Source organism: Pagrus pagrus (assembly GCF_965226575.1).
Source record: "Pagrus pagrus genome assembly, chromosome: 2".
Taxonomy (NCBI): Eukaryota; Metazoa; Chordata; class Actinopteri; order Spariformes; family Sparidae; genus Pagrus; species Pagrus pagrus.
This window is the reverse complement of record NC_140186.1, coordinates 2,611,823-2,635,766: the sequence shown is the minus strand read 5'-3', so window position 1 is coordinate 2,635,766 and position 23,944 is coordinate 2,611,823. Positions and strand designations below refer to the sequence as shown.

The 23,944-nt window shown below is 46.0% G+C and overlaps 1 protein-coding gene across 16 annotated transcripts in view; it reads left to right on the top strand.

Annotated features, from left to right (window-relative positions):
* LOC311268083 (uncharacterized protein) overlaps positions 1-23,944 on the top strand; it is a 34,905-nt gene that overhangs the window by 4,470 nt on the left and 6,491 nt on the right. For 11 of the 16 annotated variants that reach the window (XR_014623922.1, XR_014623923.1, XR_014623924.1 and 8 more), the window contains 11 exons: positions 287-459; positions 1,780-3,583; positions 5,915-6,088; positions 7,408-7,581; positions 14,308-14,481; positions 14,939-15,112; positions 15,932-16,105; positions 18,831-19,004; positions 19,464-19,637; positions 22,311-22,484; positions 22,941-23,114. Coding sequence is in view for 2 of the 16 variants with exons in the window: in XM_084371457.1 (XP_084227583.1) it covers positions 287-459; positions 1,780-3,583; positions 5,915-6,088; positions 7,408-7,581; positions 14,308-14,481; positions 14,939-15,112; positions 15,932-16,105; positions 18,831-19,004; positions 19,464-19,637; positions 22,311-22,484; positions 22,941-23,114 (3,543 nt within the window). In the remaining 14 variants the exon portion in view is untranslated. The remainder of the gene's footprint in view (positions 1-286; positions 460-1,779; positions 3,584-5,914; positions 6,089-7,407; positions 7,582-14,307; positions 14,482-14,938; positions 15,113-15,931; positions 16,106-18,830; positions 19,005-19,463; positions 19,638-22,310; positions 22,485-22,940; positions 23,115-23,944) is intronic. The other 5 variants (XR_014623918.1, XM_084371458.1, XR_014623919.1 and 2 more) reach the window with 4 other exon arrangements.

Below are 23,944 nucleotides of genomic sequence, written 5' to 3'. Positions count from 1 at the left end.
GTTCCCTCTTTCACTGCCGTGCTTTGTTTTGTTGATTTTGTATTTTTATATTCAAAGTTCATGTAAAATGTATTTTCTACCTAAATCTAACAGACTTTTCACGGCTCATGTTCCTCTTACTATCTGTGGCAGCTGTCAGTCTCCTAAAAAGCTGTAATCTAATCAAAGAGGACAAATAGAAGTTGTTAAACTTCTTATTTATGGAGTTTGATCCCTCTTTGAATTGGTAATTAGACTTTTCTCAAAGATTCATGTGATATCAATACAAACATGTTGGTGTTTGCAGAGTTCAGTCCAACAGACAGAGAGCAGAGTCTCCAGTATCCAGCTGTCTGTCTATGAAGAGTGACCGGTCCAAAGGTCCTCCAGTCTTCAGTAACGAACCTGGACCATCAGACTGTGGCCACTGGGACCAGTCTGCTTCACCAGGACTCTCCTCCTGTCCCCCGTGTGGAGAAAGTAAGACTATATATCTGTCTGCTGATGTCTTCATGTCTGAACACACTACTTGTTGTTTTAATACATTTGTTATGTCACACATTAACCAATCAGAGAGCTGTTTGTTCTCTGTATGCAGAGATGGAGATGGAGAAGTGTCAGACAGCAGCTTGAGACAAAACAGCACTTTAAACAACAGTCCACATTAGCTTTCCTGCTAGCATCTCCTCCTCCTCTAACTTACAAACACACACCTCGTCCTGCGGATCCACTTGTTGAACAAGCCACCAAACAAACATCCAGTGAGGAAAAGTGCACTGCTAACATCTATTTTCAGGCTGCAGCAGAGAGCTAAGTAGCTGCTCAGTTTCAGCACATTGAACAGCTTCAAATGTCACCTGCTTCATTACAGTACGTTCATTTAGCTGACGTTTTTATCCAAAGAGACTGAAAACAACTGACTGAACCATGTGGAGACAACATGAGTAGATCACATTCATCAATTATGCTCAAATGGTTCAAGAGCTACAATTAGAAGCAATAAGAGATCAAGAGAGAGATTGTTTTTATGGACCAAGGTGCTGTCTGAACAGGAGAGTTTCAGTCTAACAGGAGAGTTTCAGTCTGAACAGGAGAGTTTTCAGTCTGACAGGAGAGTTTTCAGTCTGAACAGGAGAGTTTTCAGTCTGAAGTTGTGTCGAGTTTCTTCTGTTCTGATGTCACTGGGGAGTTTCTGTCACTGTTGTGGATCCAGGACATCAGACAGTCTGGATTTAGTTGAGCAGTAGCTGGTCCTCCCTTGTAGTGAGGGAATAACAAGCAGTTAGCAGCAGCAGAGTGTAGTGGACGGGCTGAGGTGCAGGTGGTGGTCATTTACAGGGGCCAACCTGAGATGTTGTCCCTCAAGCAAAGGAGTTGAGTTCAAGAAACAGTGCTGTGCATAGAGGTGAGCCCAACTAGATCTAGTTGGTACTGCCCCACCTCCGGCACCAGCACCTGTTCCTTCCCCCATGAGAGGAGACACTCCCTGTCCTGAGGACCAGTCTGGGATGCCAGGAATCAGTACACCTACCTTCTTTTGCATGAAACTGGCACACACCCGACCCCAATGCCCGTCCCTGCTGGTAGTCAGCCCACAGGGTGGCGTCTCCATGTAGTCAAAGGCCAGCCACCAGATGTTCACCAGCGACCTCCACTCCCAGGTTTAGCTCCAGAAAGGTGCCCTGATGTCTCTTTCCTGGTACTTACTGATACTGGTGGTTTTTAATCTGTAATGAAAAGACCACTGACTGCTGATTGTCACATTGTACTTTTTGTCTCCACTTTTGTCTCTTTTTTCAGTGAATGTTGGTCTGCAGGAGGTTTTCCATGAACATAAGATCAGTCTGAGGAGGAGATGTGAACGTGTGACTGAAGGAAGTGATGAAACAGGAAGTGATGAAACAGGAAGTGGAACCCTCCTTAACAAGATCTACACTGAGCTCTACATCACAGAGCGACAGAGTGAAGAGGTTAATACCCAACATGAGGTGAGGCAGCTGGAGACAGTTTCCAAGATGGAGACCTTCAGTGAAACTCCAATCAAGTGCTGCGACATCTTTAAAGCCTCACCTGACCAACAGAGACCCATCAGAGTGGTTCTGACCAACGGCGTCGCTGGCGTTGGAAAAACCTTCTCGGTGCTGAAGTTCACTCTGGACTGGGCAGAGGGCTCCGAAAACCAAGATGTCAGTCTGCTGGTTCTGCTCTCGTTCAGGGAGCTGAACCTGATCAGAGATGAGCAGTACAGTCTTCTCAGGCTGCTCCATGTTTTCCATCCAACATTACAGAAGGTGACAGCAGAGAAGCTCGCTGTCTGTAAACTTCTGTTCATCTTTGACGGCCTGGATGAAAGCAGACTTTCACTGGATTTCAACAACCATGAGGTCGTGTCTGATGTCACACAGGAGTCATCAGTCAGCGTGCTGCTGACAAGCCTCATCGAGGGGAAGCTGCTTCCCTCGGCTCTCGTCTGGATAACTTCCCGACCTGCAGCATCCAATCGGATCCCTCCTTCACGTGTTGACAGGGTAACAGAAGTAAGAGGCTTCACTGACGCCCAGAAGGAGGAGTACTTCAGGAGGAGGTTCAGTGATGAAGATCTGTCCAGCAGAATCATCTCACACATCAAGACCTCCAGGAGCCTCCACATCATGTGTCTGATCCCAGTCTTCTGCTGGATCACTGCTACAGTTCTGGACCACATGTTGACTACAGACCAGAGAGGAGAGCTGCCCAAGACCCTGACTGACATGTACTCACACTTCCTGCTGGTTCAGACAAAGAGGAAGAAGCAGAAGTGCGATGAGGGACGTGAGACGAGTCCACAGGAGCTGACGGAGGCTGAAAGGGAAGTTCTTCTGAAGCTGGGGAGGCTGGCGTTTGAACACCTGGAGACAGGAAACATCATGTTCTACCAAGAAGACCTGGAGCGGTGTGGTCTTGATGTCACAGAGGCCTCGGTGTACTCAGGAGTTTGTACAGAGATCTTCAGAAGAGAGAGTGTGATCTTCCAGAAAACAGTCTACTGCTTTGTTCATCTGAGCGTTCAGGAGTTTCTGGCTGCAGTCTACATGTTCCACTGTTACACCAACAGGAACACAGAGGTACTGGAGGACTTCCTGGGAGGACAGAGTCCCTCAACCCTGGATGACTTCCTGAAGAGCGCCATGGAGAAATCCCTCAAAAGTAAGAATGGTCACCTGGACCTGTTTGTCCGCTTCCTTCATGGACTCTCTCTGACGTCCAACCAGAGACTCTTAGCAGGCCTGCTGGGTCAGACAGACAACAGTCCAGAAATCATCCAGAGAGCCACCAACAACCTGAAGGAGATGAACAGTGATGAGATCTCTCCTGACAGAAGCATCAACATCTTCCACTGTCTGATGGAGATGAACGACCACTCAGTCCATCAGGAGATCCAAGAGTTCCTGAAGTCAGAGAACAGATCAGTGAATAAATTCTCTGAGATCCATTGCTCAGCTCTGGCCTACATGCTGCAGATGTCAGAGGAGGTTCTGGATGAGTTGGACACAGATAAATACAACACATCAGACCAGGGAAGACAGAGACTGATTCCAGCTGTGAGGAACTGTAGAAAGGCTCGGTAAGTCCAGATGTGATGAACATTAAAAATCCTGGTAAAGCTGAAGCCTTCAGTATTAAAGACAAACACTTTACACACAGGGTCTGAAATTAACACCAGCCAAATGCCAATGGTGGGCAAATTTTCTGTTTGGCGAGTAAATTGCAGCGGTTATCCGCCACTCTGGCGGGTAAATGTTTGTACCACAATAGTATGTAAAACTAAGCGTCTACTGCGTTTTGGGACGCGCACACACACACAAAAACTGTGTGAAAGTCTCAGATGCTGCGAGGGATGAAATATCCCTCCGCCTCTGATGAACCATTATGAACGGATAAGCCGGTAGCGCAAAGCGAGAGTGTGTCGATCTGATGGTGTTCACTGTCTGATAACTAAACAGGTCCATCCCTCAGGAAAATATAGAGAATTGTCCCACAAAGCAGCATTACAGGACCAAACAACTGTAACGTAGCTAGTAGCTGGTCGTGTCTTTGGCAACTTATATGAGGAAAAAATACCGCAGTTATTCGTGGAGAAGTGTCTGTCCTTCTTACTCTTCTTCACATTTCTGCCTGAAAAACAGCGTCGGTCCCCGGCAAAAACCTGTAACTCACCAACTGTTTGTCGCGGTGACGGTCAGCCCTCCCAATCGAGACTTCAGTGAACTTTCCCCCATAAACAGCCTCCCTCCCCGCGAGTGACACAGTCAGACAGCGCCCTGTTCATTGATGGTGATGATGTAGTTATGTAATTTAGAGCGAAAAATGTAACTTTCCAGGATGTTTGGTGGGTCAGGATCTCAATCACTACATATTATAACAGCATCCATATGATTTTAAACAGTCAGTGTGTACATGTTTAGATTAACAGCTGGACACGGGGAAACGCGCTGAAAAAAAACACACGTCATCACCATGACGCATATTGTCACGCATCCTTTGGAGCCGCAGCGCCGGCTTGCTGTGTGAATGACACTCTGGTTCACGTTTTACTCCGGAGCTGCTCGGCTCTGTGTGAACTACCAGCGGCGGAGAATTGGCGAACCACCACTGCGGTGATAACTCTGACTGTGTGAAAAGGCCTCGGCTCTGGTGATGAGCTGTTCGGTGTGTTGCCAGTATACCAAAGGGAAAAAAAACGAGACATAGAACAATTGATAGATAGATTTTCTTGCTTTAACTCCTGTTGATAGCAAATACATTCATCAATATATTAAAAATAATTTTGCTCTGGCCTCTTCTTTAAGTTTGTATTCAACATAATACTTTATCTCAATGAAATGTATGGAAATTAATGTTTATGTAACACAAAAAGGCAATTTATTATTTTGTCCGTTAAAAAATATGCTTGGCCGGTGGATTTTTTCATCTACCAGTCCACTTGGCTGGTGAGTCAAAAAGTTAATTTCGGACCCTGTTTACACACATGCATTATATAAAACCTCAACACGATACATGTTTTCCTCAACAAGTATGAAACCTGCTGATTGAATCAATGATCATCACCAAGCTCGGAGATGAAATGACATGTAGTCGTCTACTTTCCAAAACATTTCCTTCAGCCAGGTGAACTCCACCTGAGACAAATGATCACCCATCAAATGATGATAACTCAATCTTTAGTACTAATTATACTATTGATGCAGTAGAAGACGCTGAATTAATTTAATGGGAGGTGAAAAGCAGACGGAGCGACAGAATAAAATGCATCAAAGAACAAAATCCACACAAACACATAACTGAGGTCAACACATACGAGTGCAGTTACAACCTACAGTGAATTTACATAAAGCTTCATGAATATAAACCAACTCAATCTGACTCGTTTACATTACAGTCATCTGGACACTTTGTCCTGAATATCAGTTTGGTTCATGTTGCTCAAGGACACTCAGGAGGTTCATTTATTGATTTATTTTCTTGATATAAGACTTTTAAAAGCAGTTACAAAGTGCTGTACACACATTAAACAGCAACACAATGAAAGAGTCACAAGAAAAAGCAAGTTTTACCCGACAATTACAAATATAAATATAAAGACACCAGAATGAATCAAACATGAAGATAAAAACATCCACATCAGGGTTAAAAGCAGCTTTATTCAGTGTGTTTTGGGGGCTGATATAAAATGGGGCAGCGATTCAGCCCCTCTGATCTCCTCAGGCAGGGAAAGTCTGGGGCCTCGTGGACAGAAGGAGCTCAAGTTTCAAACTACAAACCTTGTGATCAATGACTGACCAGCTCAGGCTGACCAGCTGACCACCTGTGCTTTGTGATGCAACATGTATGAATCTGTTTTCACAATAAAGTCTCACATTTTATTGTTTTAATGTGCTTTTATCTGTAATCACAGATTTACTTACTGTGGACTCTCAGAGAGTCACTGTGAAGTCGTGGCCTCAGCTCTGAAGTCCAACCCCTCCCATCTGACAGAACTGGACCTGAGTCAGAACGACCTGCAGGATTCAGGAGTGAAGCTTCTCTGTGCTGGACTGGAGAGTCCAAACTGTCGACTGGAGACTCTGAGGTCAGTTCATGTGTTTCTGTGTAGATCTATAACATTTAAATCATAACAGAAGTTTTACATTTCCTTCAGTTCACTTGTTTTCTGGGTTTGTCTGAGGTCAGATCACAACAACTCAGTTTAAAGTTTGACAGTCTGAACACACACACACACACACACACACACACACACACACACAAGGCGACAGGTGACACTACATCATTGTATATTACTGCCTGATGTCCAGCACACACAGATACACAGAGATTTAAATCTGTGAAAAGAAAGTGTTGAATCTTTGAAAAAAGGATGTTGGATGATGTTGAAGTCACATTTTTCAAGGATTATTACATACCTTCTTCATGTATTCTTACTGTAGTTAAGTGCACTTAAAATATTCAAACTGTTAGGGATGCTTCGATCGATTGGCCGCTGATCGTCATTGGCCGATATGGACCCTAAACAGGTTGATCGGTGGGCTTTCAAAGTGCAGATCAGAAAAGCCGATCGCATATAAATATATCTATATATTATTATTTTTTACCCGAGACTGTTTTTCCGTTGTCAAAACTCGCTGTTTGCAAGACATGCGAAGCCGAAATTCCGAGAGGTGGTAACCAGCAACGACAATTTAATACAACTAACCTCATCTGGCATTTGAGAACGCACCACACAACAGAATACACATTCATCACTGTTTTCTTCTCTATCAACCTGTTTATCATTGATTTGCACTTTTCCTTCTTGCTTCTGAAGGTAAAAACACAAACGTTGTGTTTTCTTCTGTCAGACAACAAAAAAACTTGTGTTTGTTCCAAACCTTTATGATGATATGTGACGTCTGTACTGACTGAAACACTTCAGCTCAGGATGACTTTTATCTTAAAGCTCCTGTTGGTGAGAGAGTTGATCTTTGAGTCTCGTTCCCGACCCGTCAAATACTGACGCTTTGGGACGGCGGCCGACCCGACCTACAATCCCAAAGCATCAGTATTTGACGAGTTGGAACAAGACTGAAAATTGAACTATCTTAATAACAGGAGCTTTAAATAGCAGAATCAGATGTTACATCAGTTTCTGTGGGTTTTTATTTGGCTGCACAACATGAGTTTGTATTGATGGAGCCTCTGGTGGAGCTGCAGAGTTTAATGAGAGCTCTGTTTCACTTTGTGTATGTGACAGTGTTGAACCTGTATCCTGTTGGGTTCAGGTGTTTGGAGCTTCATTTTCTAAACGTCTACATTCTGAACCTTCTTCAGCTCTGAACAGATTATTAAACACTGAATGATTTCAAGCAGGAACATTAAAGTCTTTTAAACTGACATCATTTATTCTTTATTCAGATTGTTCAGCTGCAGTTTGTCAGAGATCAGCTGTGCTTCTCTGGCCTCAGCTCTGAAGTCCAACCCCTCCCATCTGAGACAGCTGGACCTGGGTTGGAATGAGCTGCAGGATTCAGGAGTGAAGCTTCTCTCTGCTGGACTGGAGAGTCCAAACTGTCGACTGGAGACTCTGAGGTCAGTTCATTTGTTTCTGTGTATCTATAAAATGTAATTAATTTACATGTTTTGCTCTCTCTCTCTTGCTCGACCACACACTCTCCACACACAGCACACGTGTGGTTGTTCATCACAACAAGGAAACTAGCTTTACTTGAGAAAGGCTGCAGGCAGCGAGACAGAAGACTGCTGAGAAGGTAGAAAGTGAAATGTTACTTCAGAGCGTGGAGGACGAGACGACCCTGGCTGTTCCCACTGACCAATCAGTGGTCTGCAGTGTGTTAACAGCCAAAGGTGGAGCCAAGAGCTGCTTGAGGCTCAACAATAGTAATAAATAAATTTTATTTATAACGCGCTTTTACAGGTGCTCAAAGACGCTTACATAAAATATCAACATAATTAAAATAAATAACAATGTGGAGTAGCATACAATTTGCTATAGGCAAACAGTGTAGAAGGTTAAAAAAGACATAAAACTAGAATAGGATAAAAGAACAGAAAAAAAAGACATGTTTAATTTACAGATTAAAAGCCAATTTAAAAAGGTGTGTTTTAAGAAGTGATTTGAAGGTGTGGGGGTCTGCACAGTCTCTGATGGGTTTGGGGAGTGAGTTCCAGAGGGTGGGGGCGGCAACGGAGAAGTCTCTGTCTACCCAAGTTCGGTGCTTGGTCCGAGGGGGTAGGGCAAGGAGATATCACTCTGAGGACTGGAGGGCACGGGAGGGGGTGTAGTGGTGGAGCAGGTCTGTGAGGTAGGTGGGGGCCAGGTTGTTAAGTGATTTGTGGGTGAGCAGGAGGATTTTGAATTGTATGCGGTGTGAGATGGGGAGCCAGTGAAGTTTTTGCAGGACTGGGGTGATGTGTTCTCGGGAGCGGGTGTGGGTGAGCAGGCGGGCAGCGGAGTTCTGAATGTATTGGAGTTTATTGAGGACTTTTGGTGATGTGCCAGATGGATGCTAATCTAGTCTGGATGTTATAAAAGCATGAATTAGGGTTTCGGCAGCAGAGAAGGTGTGGAGGGGCGGATACGGGCAATGTTCTTGAGATGAAAGAAGGCGGTCCTGGTGATGTGGTTAATGTGGTGGTCGACCTTGAGTTGGCTGTCAAAGATGACACCAAGATTCCGGATGTGAGTGGAGGAGGACAGAGTGCAGTTGTTGAAGGTGAGGCTGAAGTTTTGGGTGGTTTTGGTGTGGGATGTGGGAAAATGATGATGATGTCAGATTTGTCACTGTTGAGTTGCAGGTAGTTTTTTCATCCATTTTTTAATTTCAGTGAGACAGTTGCTGAGTGTGGAGTGGGTGGTGTTGGTGATGGCTTTGGAGGAGATGTACAATTGGATGTCGTCGGCGTAGCAGTGAAACTGGAGTCTGTAATGATGGATGATTTTGCCAAGGGGGAGCATGTAGAGGATGAAGAGGAGGGGACCAAGCATCGATCCCTGGGGGACACCTTGTGACAGGGGAGCGGTGGAGGAGGTGCAGTTGTTAACGCTGATGAACTGGTGACGGTTGGTGAGGTAGGAGTGGATCCAGGTGAGTGCTGTGCCAGTGATGTGGGCTGAAGATTTCAATCGGGAGAGCAGGATGGAGTGGTTGATGCTATCAAAGGCTGCTGTGAGGTCAAGGAGGATGAGTATGTTGAGATGTCTGAGGAGAGGAGGAGGACATTGGTAATTTTGAGGAGGGCTGTCTCTGTGCTGTGTTTTGATCGGAAGCCGGATTGGAAGCGTTCAAAGAGATTATTGGAGGTGAGGTGGGTTCTGAGTTGAGAGGCTGCAGCACGTTCCAGGGTTTTTGTGCTAGGAAGGGGAGATTGGAGATGGGCTGGAAGTTACTAGGATTGTCAGTGTTGAGACCAGATTTATTAATGATGAGTGTGATGGCAGCCAGTTTGAGGGTTTGGGGAACAGGACCAGAGCTGAATAAGGTGTTGATGATGTTGGTGATGAGTGGGGAGATGACAGGGAGGCAGACCTTAATGAGTTTGGATGGGATGGGGTCCAGGATGCAGGTGGAGGTTTTTATCCCAGTCATGAGGGTTGTTAACTGTGCTGGAGATATTGGAGAGAACTGTGACAGGGGCTGGATGGTGGCAGGTGGTGAGATGGGAGGGATTCCAGAGGTGTTGAGGTTACTGTAGATGGTATCTATTTTTGTTTGGAAGTATGAAAGGAATGATTGGCACTTTTCAGTTGTGAATGATGAGGGAGTCTTGTCATGGGGTTTGAGGAGTGAGTTTATGGTGTTGAGTGCATCTTTGTATTGTTGTAGGTGGTCTGTGTAGGCGAGAAGGTGAACAGATAATCCAGTTTTCTTGCACAGTCTTTCCAGTTGACGTTTCCGGGATTTCATTTGGCAGAGTGTGGTGGTCTACCAGGGGGCAGAGTGGGTGAAAGAGACAGTTTTTGTTTTGGCGGGGGCAAGCTGATCCAAGCAGGAGGAGAGTGTGCTGTTGTAATAGTTGACCAGGTCAGTGGGGTCATCAGAGGACAGGTGAGGTGAGGCAGACAGACAGTAGGTGAGAGAGGCTGAGAGAGTTGCAGGTGAGAGGGAGTCAAGTTTTCTGAAGGTTATTGTCCGGCTCTGGATTGTGGTGGGGGTAGGGATTTCAATGTTCATTGTGATTGCCAGGTGGTCGGAAATGTGCTGAGGCCAGTCTTTCAACAGTTAAGCAGGCCATCCAATTGGCCGTCTCACGGCTCGGGTCGGCTGCCCCTGTAGAGGCCGCTCCCTCTAATGCCTTCTTCAAACATGTCCCTTAACCGTCTTCCTTCAGGATTCCACTCTCTGAGCCGTTCATCGAGGAACTTCAGCGGTGTTGGCCAGACCCCAAGGCTTTCCTTCACCTGACAAGTGACTGCAGGGCTTTGGCTGCCATGAGAGACGCTGCCCATTATGGTCTTGATCAGATGCCTGCCGTTGATGCTTCAGTTGCTTCTCTGATAGTGTCCCCAGATGAAGCCCTTAGACCCGATGCGCGTTGTCCACGCCCACAGTGCAGGATCACCGATGACCTCCTCACCAAGAGCTATGATGGCTCGGCTCGGATGGGGCGTATCAGTAACTCCCTTTCCCACCTGGTTCTGGCTCTATCACAGTCTCTCCAGACTACTGATGCAGATGCCCAGGCACAGGGCCTCAGTGATGCTTCACTCCAGGCATTTGCTTATATGACCAGAGAGCTTGGGAGGCTGATGTCCACAATCACCTTGGCCCGGCGCCAAGTGTGGCTTGCCCAGTCCCCCTTGTCAGAAGCATGTCGGAGGAGACTTTGCAGTCGTTCCGGGTCAGGTGTTTGGGCCTGCAGCCCAACAGGCTTTAGAGCGCAGTGTGCAGGTGAACAAAGTCAAGCAGCAGTTTGCTGACTTACGCCAGGCACCACTACCTAGACCAAGGCACACTAGCGCTCCCTGGGCCGTGGGGGTCGGGCCTGACCACCTCGACCCAGGCGCCAGCCGTTTCTCCCCGCAACATCTGAGCCAGTGGGAGGCCCTGACTTTAGACCCTTGGGTGCTGTTAACTCTCTCCGAGGGATACAGTATTCAGTTCAGGTGTCGACCACCCAGGTTCAACGGGGTCCGAATGGCTGTTGTCAAGGACCCCCTAAGATCTCTGGCTCTGACCCAGGAGATTGCGGTGCTTCTGGAGAAAGGCGCCGTCGAGTGTGTACCGAGTTTGGACCGGATGAGAGGGTTCTACTCAACTTATTTTCTTGTTCCGAAGAAGGGCAGCAGCTTTCGCCCCATCCTCAATCTCAGATAGTTGAACCAGTTTGTAAAGGTTCTTCATTTTCATATGCTTCGCACAGCCAATGTTCTTCAGGTGGTCTCAGAAGGAGACTGGTTTACGAGCATCCATCTGAAGGATGCTTGTTTTCATGTGCCGGTGGCACCCCGCCACAGTCTCAGGGCGATGCATTTGCCGGGTGCGCAGAACTCAGTGGCAGACCTTTCCCGCCAAAAGCCCCCTCCGGGGGAGTGGAGGCTGAGCCCCACGGTGGTTCAGGAGGGAGGGAGAGGCTCAGAGGCGTCAACATACTGCCCGCTGTGGTTTTCCCTATCGGAGCAGCCATTGGGGCAGGATGCCCTGGCGCACTCCTGGCCGGACCGCCTCCTGTATGCCTTTTCTCCGATTCCACTACTCCTGCTGACGCTTCACAGGATAGACCGGTGCAATCACACAGTGTTGCTGGTGGCTCCCTACTGGCCCAGGAGGGTATGGTTTCCTCTTCTCATGCGGCTTCTCAACGGAGTGCCTTGGCCTCTCCCACTGAGGCAGGATCTCCTGTCACAGTTAGGGGGGATCATTTGGCATCCTCACCCGGGGTGCCTCCAGTTGCATGTCTGGCCCCTGAAGGGCCGGACTCGTTACTGACTTTTTGTGATCAGACTGTTGTCCAGACCATAATCAGTGCTCGTGCATCCACGACTAGGCTACTGTACGCCAACAGGTGGAAACTCTTCTCTGGTTGGTGTGACGGTCAGAATGTGGACCCAGAGCATTGCCCTGTATCTGTACTGCTCAACTACCTGCAGACGTTGCTGGATAGAGGGATCTCTGCCTCTACTATTCGGGTGTATGTTGCGGCTATCTCTGCTTGACATGCCTTTGTGGATGGTCGATCTGTGGGGTCACATGCTCTGGTGGGCAGGTTTCTGCCTTCATGGGCTTTGCCTGCCGTCCTGGAAGCCTTGTGTTCTCCTCCATTTAAGCCCTTGGAACACTCTGACCTCAGGTGGCTGTCTTGCAAGACTGCCTTTCTTCTGGCTGTTGCGTCTGCAAAGCGGGTCAGTGAGCTTCATGCCCTGTCCATTGCCATTGACTGTTTGCGGTGGAATACGGATGGATCGGGGGTTACTATGTGGCCCAACCCCTCTTTCCTCCCTAAGAGGCTTTTCCGCCTTTCATGTCAACCAACCTGTCAGTTTGGCAGCGTTTGCCCCAGAGCCAGGGGTGGAGGGACTGCCTCCTAATTCCGCCTTCCTTTGTCCTGTTCGTGCTCTGAAACAGTACAAAGAAGTTTCCACTAGCTTTTGTAAGTCTGATGCTCTGTTTGTCTGTTATGGAGGGCGTAGGAAGGGCTGTGCCTTGTCTAAACAGAAACTCTCGCATTGGGTTGTTGATACCATCTCTCATGCATACCGGCTCAGGGGCCTTCAGATCCCTCCAGTGAAATGTCATTCGACCAGGAGCGTCTCCACATCGTGGGCTGCTTTGAAGGGCGTTCCACTGAATGACATCTGTGCTGCGGTTGCAAGGGCTTCTTCATGTACCTTTGCCTGCTTCTACAGGGTTAATGTGGCTGCTCCCCATCCTGTGGCGACGGCTGTCTTGTCTGTCTCTTCGGTCTGCGACTGAATCTCGGTGAGTGTGGGTTCCTCGTGACTTTGTTGGTATAGGTCATCCAGGTATTTCATACCGTCTCTGGCGGTCAGGGAGAATTAAATAGAACAAGAGTTACAGATGTAACTAAGGTTCTATGAATTCTGGATGACCGCCAGAGTTCATTGTCACTCAGAATCTTGACGAGAAGATTCTGTAGGAGACGATCACTGGGTGCCGGCCCCCTTTGTCGGGTTGCTTGGGTCACCCAGGTCACATGACCATGTTGGTATTATGTCTCGATCTGTGCATGCGCGTGATGCTTATCCAGGTATTTCATACCGTCTCTGGCAGTCATCCAGAATTCATAGAACCTTAGGTACATCTGTAACTCTTGTTCAACACAATGCACGTGTTGAATGTGTGAAACTCTGAAGACAAACTTTAATAACAATGAAAATATTACACTGCTGATGAATTATAAGTGTGACACAGTTATCTCACACATACTGTTGTTGTTCTCACGTTTAAATCCGTTTGAATATTTCTTTTAAACCGTGGTTAATACTTTGAAAACAGTATTCAAGCTGTTTAAATCTTAGTTTTCATGTCATCAGCTCTGAAGGGGATTTGACCACATAGATTCTGTCCTGATTCACACTGAGCATCTTGTTCTGCTTCATATTTAAAACATATCTAATATAACATCAAACATTCAACACTTTTATTCTCTATCAACCTCTTCATCATTGATTTGCACTTTTCCTTCTTGCTTCTGAAAGTAAAAACACAAACGTTGTGTTTTCTTCTGTCAGACAACAACAAACGTGTTTGTTCCAAACCTTTATGATGATATGTGACGTCTGTACTGACTGAGACACTTCAGCTCAGGATGACTTTTATCTTAAAGCTCCTGTTGGTGAGAGAGTTGATCTTTGAGTCTCGTTCCCGACCCGTCAAATACTGACGCTTTGGGACGGCGGCCGACCCGACCTACAATCCCAAAGCGTCAGTATTTGACGAGTTGGAACGAGACTGAAAGTTGAACTATCTTAATAACAGGAGCTTTAAATAGCAGAATCAGATGCTACATCAGTTTCTGTGGGTTTTTATTTGGCTGCACAACATGAGTTTGTATAGATGGAGCCTCTGGTGGAGCTGCAGAGTTTAAGAGGTGACATCACTACGTCTTTATTGAAGCAGCAGCACGTTGTCATTGATATTAATGAGAGCTGTGTTTCACTTTGTGTATGTGACAGTGTTGAACCTGCATCCTGTTGGGTTCAGGTGTTTGGAGCTTCATTTTCTAAACGTCTACATTCTGAACCTTCTTCAGCTCTGAACAGATTATTAAACACTGAATGATTTCAAGCAGGAACATTAAAGTCTTTTAAACTCACATCATTTATTCTTTTTTCAGATTGGAGGGCTGCAGTTTGTCAGAGATCAGCTGTGCTTCTCTTGCCTCAGCTCTGAAGTCCAACCCCTCCCATCTGAGACAGCTGGACCTGAGTCACAACAGGCTGCAGGATTCAGGAGTGAAGCTTCTCTCTGCTGGACTGGAGAGTCCAAACTGTCGACTGGAGACTCTGGGGTCAGACACCATTTTTTACTTGTGTGCTCAGATTAATATGATGTGAAAGTTGTGTTGACACTAAACTGCAGACATCAGGCTGATATTATACTGATCCACACTGAGTATCTTCATGCTGAAGTCTGTTTTCTTCTTCTGTGGTTTAGTCCATTGACTGTGGCAGAGCAATGTTGAGCTGCACATTTAAGACCTTCATATAACAACATGAATAATTCACTCTGAACATCCTCAACTATTGATTTTCATCTTAGATTACAAATCATGTTTTTTAAATGTTTTTTAAAGTGATGAGAAAAATACATACTACAATGAAAAGTTAAATAATCTCTATTTTAACTATCAGACAATAACAAATATATTCATAATTGTCTTTTTACAACATTTTAATGAAGCTTTGTGGCGTTTATACTGACTGAATATTTAAATTGTGAAATTTCATCATTTATTCTTTATTCAGATTGAGGTGGTGCAGTTTGTCAGAGATCAGCTGTGCTTCTCTGGCCTCAGCTCTGAAGTCCAACCCCTCCCATCTGAGAGAGCTGGACCTGAGAAGAAACGATCTGCAGGATTCAGGAGTGGAGCTTCTCTCTGCTGGACTGGAGAGTCCAAACTGTCGACTGGAGACTCTGGGGTCAGTGCATGTGTTTCTGTGTACATCTATAACATTTAAATCATAACAGAAGGTCTACATTTCCTTCACTTCACTTGTTTTCTGGGTTTGTCTGAGCTCAGACAACAACAACTCAGCTTAAAGTTTGACAGTCTGAACACACACACACAAGCTGGCAACCAGGGAACACAACACAGAGAAATAAGATAAACGTCACGTTGCAGGCCTGGTTGAAGCTGGGGAGCGTGGCGGCCAAATACAGTTGAAGCCGGTTCACTTTGACCAAGCAGAACCAACAGCTGAGTCTCACCGTAGTAGAGCTCAAGTCACAAGTGTCCCAGTAGTGCACCTCCAAGCTGAAGGGGATACGTGGCGGGCAGATGGCCAGCTGACTGTGGAGGACCCTCGGCCGACTGTGGCGAGTTGCAGACGAGGAAAAATCGTCAGAAACGAGACTGAAAGTTGAACTATCTTAATAACAGGAGCTTTAAATAGCAGAATCAGATGTTACATCAGTTTCTGTGGGTTTTTATTTGGCTGCACAACATGAGTTTGTATAGATGGAGCCTCTGGTGGAGCTGCAGAGTTTAAGAGGTGACATCACTACGTCTTTATTGAAGCAGCAGCACGTTGTCATTAATATTAATGAGAACTGTGTTTCACTTTGTGTATGTGACAGTGTTGAACCTGCATCCTGTTGGGTTCAGGTGTTTGGAGCTTCATTTTCTAAATGTCTACATTCTGAACCTTCTTCAGCTCTGAACAGATTATTAAACACTGAATGATTTCAAGCAGGAACATTAAAGTCTTTTAAACTTACATCATTTATTCTTTATTCAGATTGGAGAGCTGCAGTTTGTCAGAGATCAGCTGTGCTTCTCTGGCCTCAGCTCTGAAGTCCAACCCCTCCCATCTGAGAGAACTGGACCTGAGTGAAAACAAGCTGCAGGATTCAGGAGTGAAGCTTCTCTCTGCTGGACTGGAGAGTCCAAACTGTCGACTGGAGACTCTGAGGTCAGTTCATGTGTTTCTGTGTATCTATAAAATGTAATTAATTTACATGTTTTGCTCCCTCTCTCGGCAACTTGCGTCGTCGTCCCGGGGGAGACAGCAGACCAGTTATCTTAACCGCTGCTCTTTGAAGATTAAACGCTAGAGGGAAGCTTCATGTTTGTAGTGGACAGTATACAGTATAGCGCTGTCTCGGGAGCTCTGTATGTACCGAAATCACCAAATATTAATTAAAAAAAAAATGTTTTAATTAACAGAGTACTTTTTTTCATTTCATATGTACAACAGCCTGGATTTCTATTGTACCCATAGCTTTCGTCACAATAGTCAGTAGCCTGTGCACTGTACTTATGTTGTGTGAACAAACATAAACGCTGTACTGCTCCGGAGTACGTGACAAGGACGTCATGAGCCCGGCTCCAGCGCATTGCATTGTGGGAAACAGTAGGCAGAGAAGTCTGGTCGGATGCATACTGGAAATATTTTCCGAATCAGTACGACATCCGGGAACTTTTCTCATACTGCAGATTTCGCTTTTGTTTGCATACTGCATACTACATACTGCATTTTGGTCAAATCAGTACGTACTGGTAGTATAGTATGTGGTTTCGAATACAGCTCTGTCACCTGTACTGTTACCTGTGTTTGCTTCACTAATTCAGGCGCCATCTTGTGGTTACATAAAAACACAGCAATCAAGACAACAGAACAAACCAAAAACTTCAAATCAAAGCTTAATACTTAAAGATCGGCCTTATTAAAAAGTTTATCTGTCAGCAAAAGATAAACTAAGCTTGTAAGGAAGAAACAGAAATATGTGTTGTTGTTTACATGCTTAGTTTATGTTATTATTTAGCTTAGATATCATTTGTTGGAGTTACTGGAATTAGATTTTTTTGGTTTGTTCTTTGCCAGGTGTGTTTTTAATAAACCACAAAATGGCGCCTAAATTAGTAAAGCAAAGAAATGTCAATCAATCAATCAGTCAGTCAGTCAGTCAGTTCACTTTGAAGTAATACTGTAGCTATAACTACAAACGTCAAGCAGGATCATTGTCATTGTTAGTCAGTGTGCAACATACAGGATGTTCAAGGGGCTCTGAGGCCCTTAAATAACAGCTGACGCCATTAACATGTCAAAATAAAGGAGGTGTCAACAATGTGCCTCATTATGTCTATTTATAGTATCTACAAAGGTTTATTTGTACATAACTACCGACATCTTCGATCACTTTTAATAACACAATTAACACATTTTGCATCTCAAGCATTTGTGGCATTTGAATGCAGTTTGCTCTGCCTTTGCCTATTTAACGTCTAAAACATGTGAACTGTGAAGATGAGCTCACTGATACAAACACAAAGTCTTTAAACAGCCCTTAAATCACAGAGCAAACAAATAAATCACAGCTTGTTCTTGTGTTATAGCTACTTAAATCTAGACTGTCACACTATTTTTCACACACTGGTTGGTCAAATATATAACATTAGCTCTACTGAACACACACATCTGCAAAAACACCCTCAGTCTTCAGTCCAGAAAACAGCATTTCATATTTCATGGCGGTATCCACATAACAATTAAAAAAAATCAAAAAAACGCTAACGTTAAATGCTTAACTTGGTTTGCAGGCTGCTAAGCTAGGCTAGATAAGCAGCTAGTTCTCTTTTAGCTAGCAGCTAAAAGACTAACTACACTGCACTAGCTAAGCTGCTAGCTAGTGCAGTGTAGTAGCTAAGCTGCTAGCTTTTTTACTTGTGTGCAGTGTAGTTTGTCTTTTAGCTGCTACGTAGTGCTAGATAAAGTTTTCCTACACATTCAGAGGGAACTACGACACAACTAAACATTAAATTACCTCTCAGTCGACAGAGTTCAGCGTTTTTATCCAGCAGCTGACGTCACTGGGACGTCCTCCTGTTTCATTAACGACCGGACCAGCAGCAGCAGCAGGTGCAACGTGCCGTGCTCATCTTTCATGGCTCACCTATCAGACCTGCATGGCCAAACGTCAGCTGAGCAGAAATCAGCTCTCACAGCCTCAGTACAACCATTACTGTGTTAGTTAAAAATGTAAAACTGGCCCTAAATCAGCTGATCAGCTGTTGTCATTGATTGACAGCATTTCTCTTGTTTCTTGTGTTGACGAACTTGACCACCTACCTATCAGATCTGGGGGGGCCACAGGGGCGGCCAATGACTTTTCAGGGGGGGCCCTGGCCACCCCAGGCCACCCCTCAGAAAAGTCTCGTTCCCGACCCGTCAAATACTGACACTTTGGGACGGCGGCCGACCCGACCTACAATCCCAAAGCGTCAGTATTTGACGAGTTGGAACGAGACTGAAAGTTGAACTATCTTAATAACAGGAGCTTTAAATAGCAGAATCAGATGTTACATCAGTTTCTGTGGGTTTTTATTTGGCTGCACAACATGAGTTTGTATAGATGGAGCCTCTGGTGGAGCTGCAGAGTTTAAGAGGTGACATCACTATGTCTTTATTGAAGCAGCAGCATGTTGTCATTAATATTAATGAGAGCTGTGTTTCACTTTGTGTATGTGACAGTGTTGAACCTGCATCCTGTTGGGTTCAGGTGTTTGGAGCTTCATTTTCTAAACGTCTACATTCTGAACCTTCTTCAGCTCTGAACAGATTATTAAACACTGAATGATTTCAAGCAGGAACATTAAAGTCTTTTAAACTTACAGTACATCATTTATTCTTCATTCAGATTGACGGACTGCAGTTTGTCAGAGATCAGCTGTGCTTCTCTGGCCTCAGCTCTGAAGTCCAACCCCTCCCATCTGAGAGAGCTGAACCTGAGTGACAACAAGTTGCAGGATTCAGGAGTGAAGCTTCTCTCTGCTGGACTGGAGAGTCCAAACTGTCGACTGGAGACTCTGAGGTCAGACACCATTTTTTACTTGTGTGCTCAGATTAATATGATGTGAAAGTTGTGTTGACTCTAAACTGCAGACATTTGGCTGATATTATACTGATCCACACTGAGTATCTTCATGCTGAAGTCTATTTTCTTCTTCTGTGGTTTAGTCCATTGACTGTGGCAGAGCAATGTTGGGCTGCACATTTAAAACCTTCATATAACAACATGAATAATTCACTCTGAACATCCTCAACTATTGATTTTCATCTTAAATTACAAATCATGTTTTTTAAAATGTTTTTTTAAAGTGATGAGAAAAATACATACTACAATGAAAAGTTAAATAATCTCTATTTTAACTATCAGACAATAACAAATATATTCAGAATTGTCTTTTTACAACATTTTAATGAAGCTTTGTGACGTTTATACTGACTGAATATTTAAATTGTGAAGTTTCATCATTTATTCTTTATTTAGATTGTGGGACTGCAGTTTGTCAGAGATCAGCTGTGCTTCTCTGGCCTCAGCTCTGAAGTCCAACCCCTCCCATCTGAGAGAGCTGGACCTGAGTCTCAACGAGCTGCAGGATTCAGGAGTGAAGCTTCTCTCTGCTGGACTGGAGAGTCCAAACTGTCGACTGGAGACTCTGGGGTCAGTTCATGTGTTTGTGTATCTATAAAATGTAATTAATTTACATGTTTTGCTCTCTCTCTCTCTCTCTCTCTCTTGCTCGACCACACACTCTCCACACACAGCACACGTGTGGTTGTTCATCTCAACAAGGAAACTAGCTTTACTTGAGAAAGGCTGCAGGCAGCGAGACAGAAGACTGCTGAGAAGGTACAAAGTGAAATGTTACTTCAGAGCGTGGAGGACGAGACGGGACATGGAATGTCACCTCGCTGGGGGGGAAGAGCCTGAGCTAGTGCGGGAGGTTGAGCGCTACCGACTAGAGATAGTCGGGCTCACCTCCACGCACAGTCTGGGCTCTGGAACCCAACTCCTTGAGAGGGGCTGGACTCTCTTCTACTCTGGAGTTGCCCGCGGTGAGAGGCGGCGAGCTGGTGTGGGCATGCTCATAGCTCCCCAGCTCAGCCGCCATGTGTTGGAGTTTTCACCGGTTAACGAGAGGGTTGTTTCCCTACGCCTTCGGGTCGGGGATAGGTCTCTCACTGTTGTTTCGGCCTACGGGCCAAACGCCAGTGCAGAGTACCCGGCCTTCTTGGAGTCTCTGGGAGGAGTACTGGAGAGTGCTCCAACTGGGGAATCCATCGTTCTGCTGGGGGACTTCAACGCTCACGTGGGCGACGACAGTGTTACCTGGAGGGGTGTGATTGGGAGGAACGGCCTCCCCGACCTGAACCCGAGTGGTGTTCTGTTGTTGGACTTCTGTGCTAGTCATAGTTTGTCCATAACGAACACCATGTTCAAGCATAAGGGTGTCCATCAGTGCACTTGGCACCAGGACACCCTAGGCCGGAGGTCAATGATCGACTTTTTGTCTTGGACACTCAGGTGAAAGGGTTCGGTGAGGCCATGGAGGAGGACTACCGGTCGGCCTCGAGGAAATTCTGGCAAACTATCCGGCGCCTCAGGAAAGGGAAGCAGCCCTCCACCAACACTGTTTACGGTGGAGGTGGGGAGCTGTTGACCTCGACTGGTGATATCGTCGGGCGGTGGAAGGAATACTACGAGGATCTCCTCAATCCCACTGACACGCCTTCCATAGAGGAAGCAGAGGCTGGGGACTCGGAGGTTGATTCATGCATCACCCAAGCTGAAGTCACTGAGGTAGTTCGGAAGCTGCCCAGTGGCAAAGCACCAGGGGTGGATTAGATCCACCCTGAGTACCTCAAGTCTCTGGATGTTGTGGGGCTGTCTTGGCTGACACGTCTCTGCAACATTGCGTGGCAGTCGGGGACAGTGCCTCTGGACTGGCAGACTGGGGTGGTGGTCCCTCTATTCAAAAAGGGGGACCGGAGGGTGTGTTCCAACTATCGGGGGATCGCACTCCTCAGCCTCCCTGGTAAAGTCTACTCGGCCGATAGTCGAACCTCGGTTTCAGGAGGAACAATGCGGTTTTCGTCCTGGCCGTGGAACACTGGACCATCTCTATACCCTCCGCAGGGTGCTCGAGGGTTCATGGGAGTTTGCCCAACCAGTCCACATGTGTTTTGTGGACTTGGAGAAGGCATTCGACCATGTCCCTTGTGGCATTCTGTGGGAGGTGCTTCGGGAGCACGGGGTCGGGGGCCCTCTGCTAAGGGCTGTACGGTCCCTGTACGACTGGAGCAGGACTCTGGTTCGCATTGCCGGCAGTAAGTCAGACCTGTTTCCAGTGCATGTTGGACTCCGGCAGGGCTGCCCTTTGTCACCAGTTCTGTTCATTATTTTTATGGACAGAATTTCTAGGCGCAGTCATGGGCCGGAGGGGATCTGGTTCGGGAGCCACAGGATTTCATCCCTGCTTTTTGTGGACGATGTTGTCTTGCTGGCTCCTTCGAGCCAGGACCTCCAGCATGTCCTGGGGCGGTTTGCAGCCGAGTGTGAAGAAGCTGGGATGAGAATCAGCACCTCCAAGTCTGAGGCCATGGTTCTCGACCGGAAAAAGGTGGCTTGCTCCCTCCGGGTTGGGGGAGAGATCCTGCCTCAAGTGGAGGAGTTCAAGTATCTTGGGGTCTTGTTCATGAGTGAGGGAAGGATGGAGCGTGAGATTGATAGGCGGATCGGTGTATCGGTCTGTTGTGGTGAAGAGATTTACCGGTCAATCTACGTTCCTACCCTCACCTATGGTCATGAACTTTGGGTCGTGACCTAAAGAATAAGATCCCGGATACAAGCGGCCGAAATGAGTTTCCTTCGCAGGGTGGCGGGGCCCTCCCTTAGAGATAGGGTGAGGAGCTCCGCCACACGGGAGGAGCTCGGAGTAGAGCCGCTGCTCCTCCACATCGAGAGGAGCCAGCTGAGGTGGCTCGGGCATCTGTATCGGATGCCCCCCTGGACGCCCTCCTCGGGAGGTGTTCCAGGCATGCCCCACCGGGGGGAGGAGACCCCAAGGAAGACCCAGGACATGCTGGAGTAACTATATCGCCCGGCTGTCCTGGGAACGCCTTGGGATCCTCCCGGAAGAGCTGGAGGAAGTGTCCGGGGAGAGGGAAGTCTGGATGTCCCTGCTCAGACAGCCCCGGATAAGCGGAAGAAAATGGATGGATGGATGGATACATTCTGAACCTTCTTCAGCTCTGAACAGATTATTAAACACTGAATGATTTCAAGCAGGAACATTAAAGTCTTTTAAACTTACATCATTTATTCTTTATTCAGATTGTTGGGCTGCAGTTTGTCAGAGATCAGCTGTGCTTCTCTGGCCTCAGCTCTGAAGTCCAACCCCTCTCATCTGAGAGAGCTGGACCTGAGACACAACAAGCTGCAGGATTCAGGAGTGAAGCTTCTCTCTGCTGGACTGGAGAGTCCAAACTGTCGACTGGAGACTCTGAGGTCAGACACCATTTTTTACTTGTGTGCTCAGATTAATATGATGTGAAAGTTGTGTGACACTAAACTGCAGACATCAGGCTGATATTATACTGATCCACACTGAGTATCTTCATGCTGAAGTCTGTTTTCTTCTTCTGTGGTTTAGTCCATTGACTGTGGCAGAGCAATGTTGAGCTGCACATTTAAAACATTCATACAACAACATGAATAATTCACTCTGAATATCCTCAACTATTGATTTTCATCTTAGATTACAAATCATGTTTTTTAAATGTTTTTTAAAGTGATAAGAAAAATACATACTACAATGAAAAGTTAAATAAGCTCTATTTTAACTATCAGACAATAACAAATATATTCAGAATTGTCTTTTTACAACATTTTAATGAAGCTTTGTGACGTTTATACTGACTGAATATTTAAATTGTGAAGTTTCATCATTTATTCTTTATCCAGATTGATGAAATGCAGTTTGTCAGAGATCAGCTGTGCTTCTCTGGCCTCAGCTCTGAAGTCCAACCCCTCCCATCTGACAGAGCTGGACCTGAGTCTCAACGACCTGCAGGATTCAGGAGTGAAGCTGCTGTCTGAACTTGTGGAGAGTCCACACTGTCGACTGAAGACTCTGTGGTCAGTAGAGAGTTGGAGTCAGTCCATGCTGGTTTCAGCAGTATTGTAATAAACACAGTCAGTATCAAAGTAAAGATCCAGCAGACAGGCTTCAGGATTGGACAGAAAGAGATAGAGGGGGAGCAGTCAGCCAATCAGACGAGCCAGAAGCTTGTTGTGATGGTGTGTTTGAGTTGAAGTGAAGACGATTGTTGTTGTTGTGTTCGTGTGTACAGGAAGTAAAGCTGGATCACAGCTGACAGCATCACAGGATGTGTAGAGACAGTGGTCCTCATCCATCAAACTGTTGCAACATCAAATCTTTGTTCTCTCATTTCAACACTGAACAGCTGATCAGTCCATCTTTGTCACAGCTCTCAGGTCTACGGTGGCCCTGAAGGTCAAAACACAACAACATCCCACAAAACATCAAACTGTCACCAGAGACTCTGGTTCTGTCCAACAACAAACAAGAACGCCGTCCCACCTTTTCCATGATCTGAAGTGTGGTTGTGTTTGGACCTTCAGGGCCACCGTACAGATCGCTCTGACTGAAGCCTGCAAATCACTGACTCTTATTTCAGAGAACCACGGTTACATTTAGTAACCATGTGGTCTCCTCACAGACCAGAACCTCTGCTGAAGTCCAGTAACCACAGCTGGTGTTGACTGTTCAGTCTTTGTATGAACATGTAGGAGCTTTAACATCAAATATTTATCTGTCCATCTGTCTTTAGTTTGATCCAGATGTTTTTACAACAGACTCCATATTTACATATTTGTAATATTTAAAGCAGATGAAATATTCAGGTGTGACTGAGAATCTGGTTTTTAACAGCAGTGAATCATCA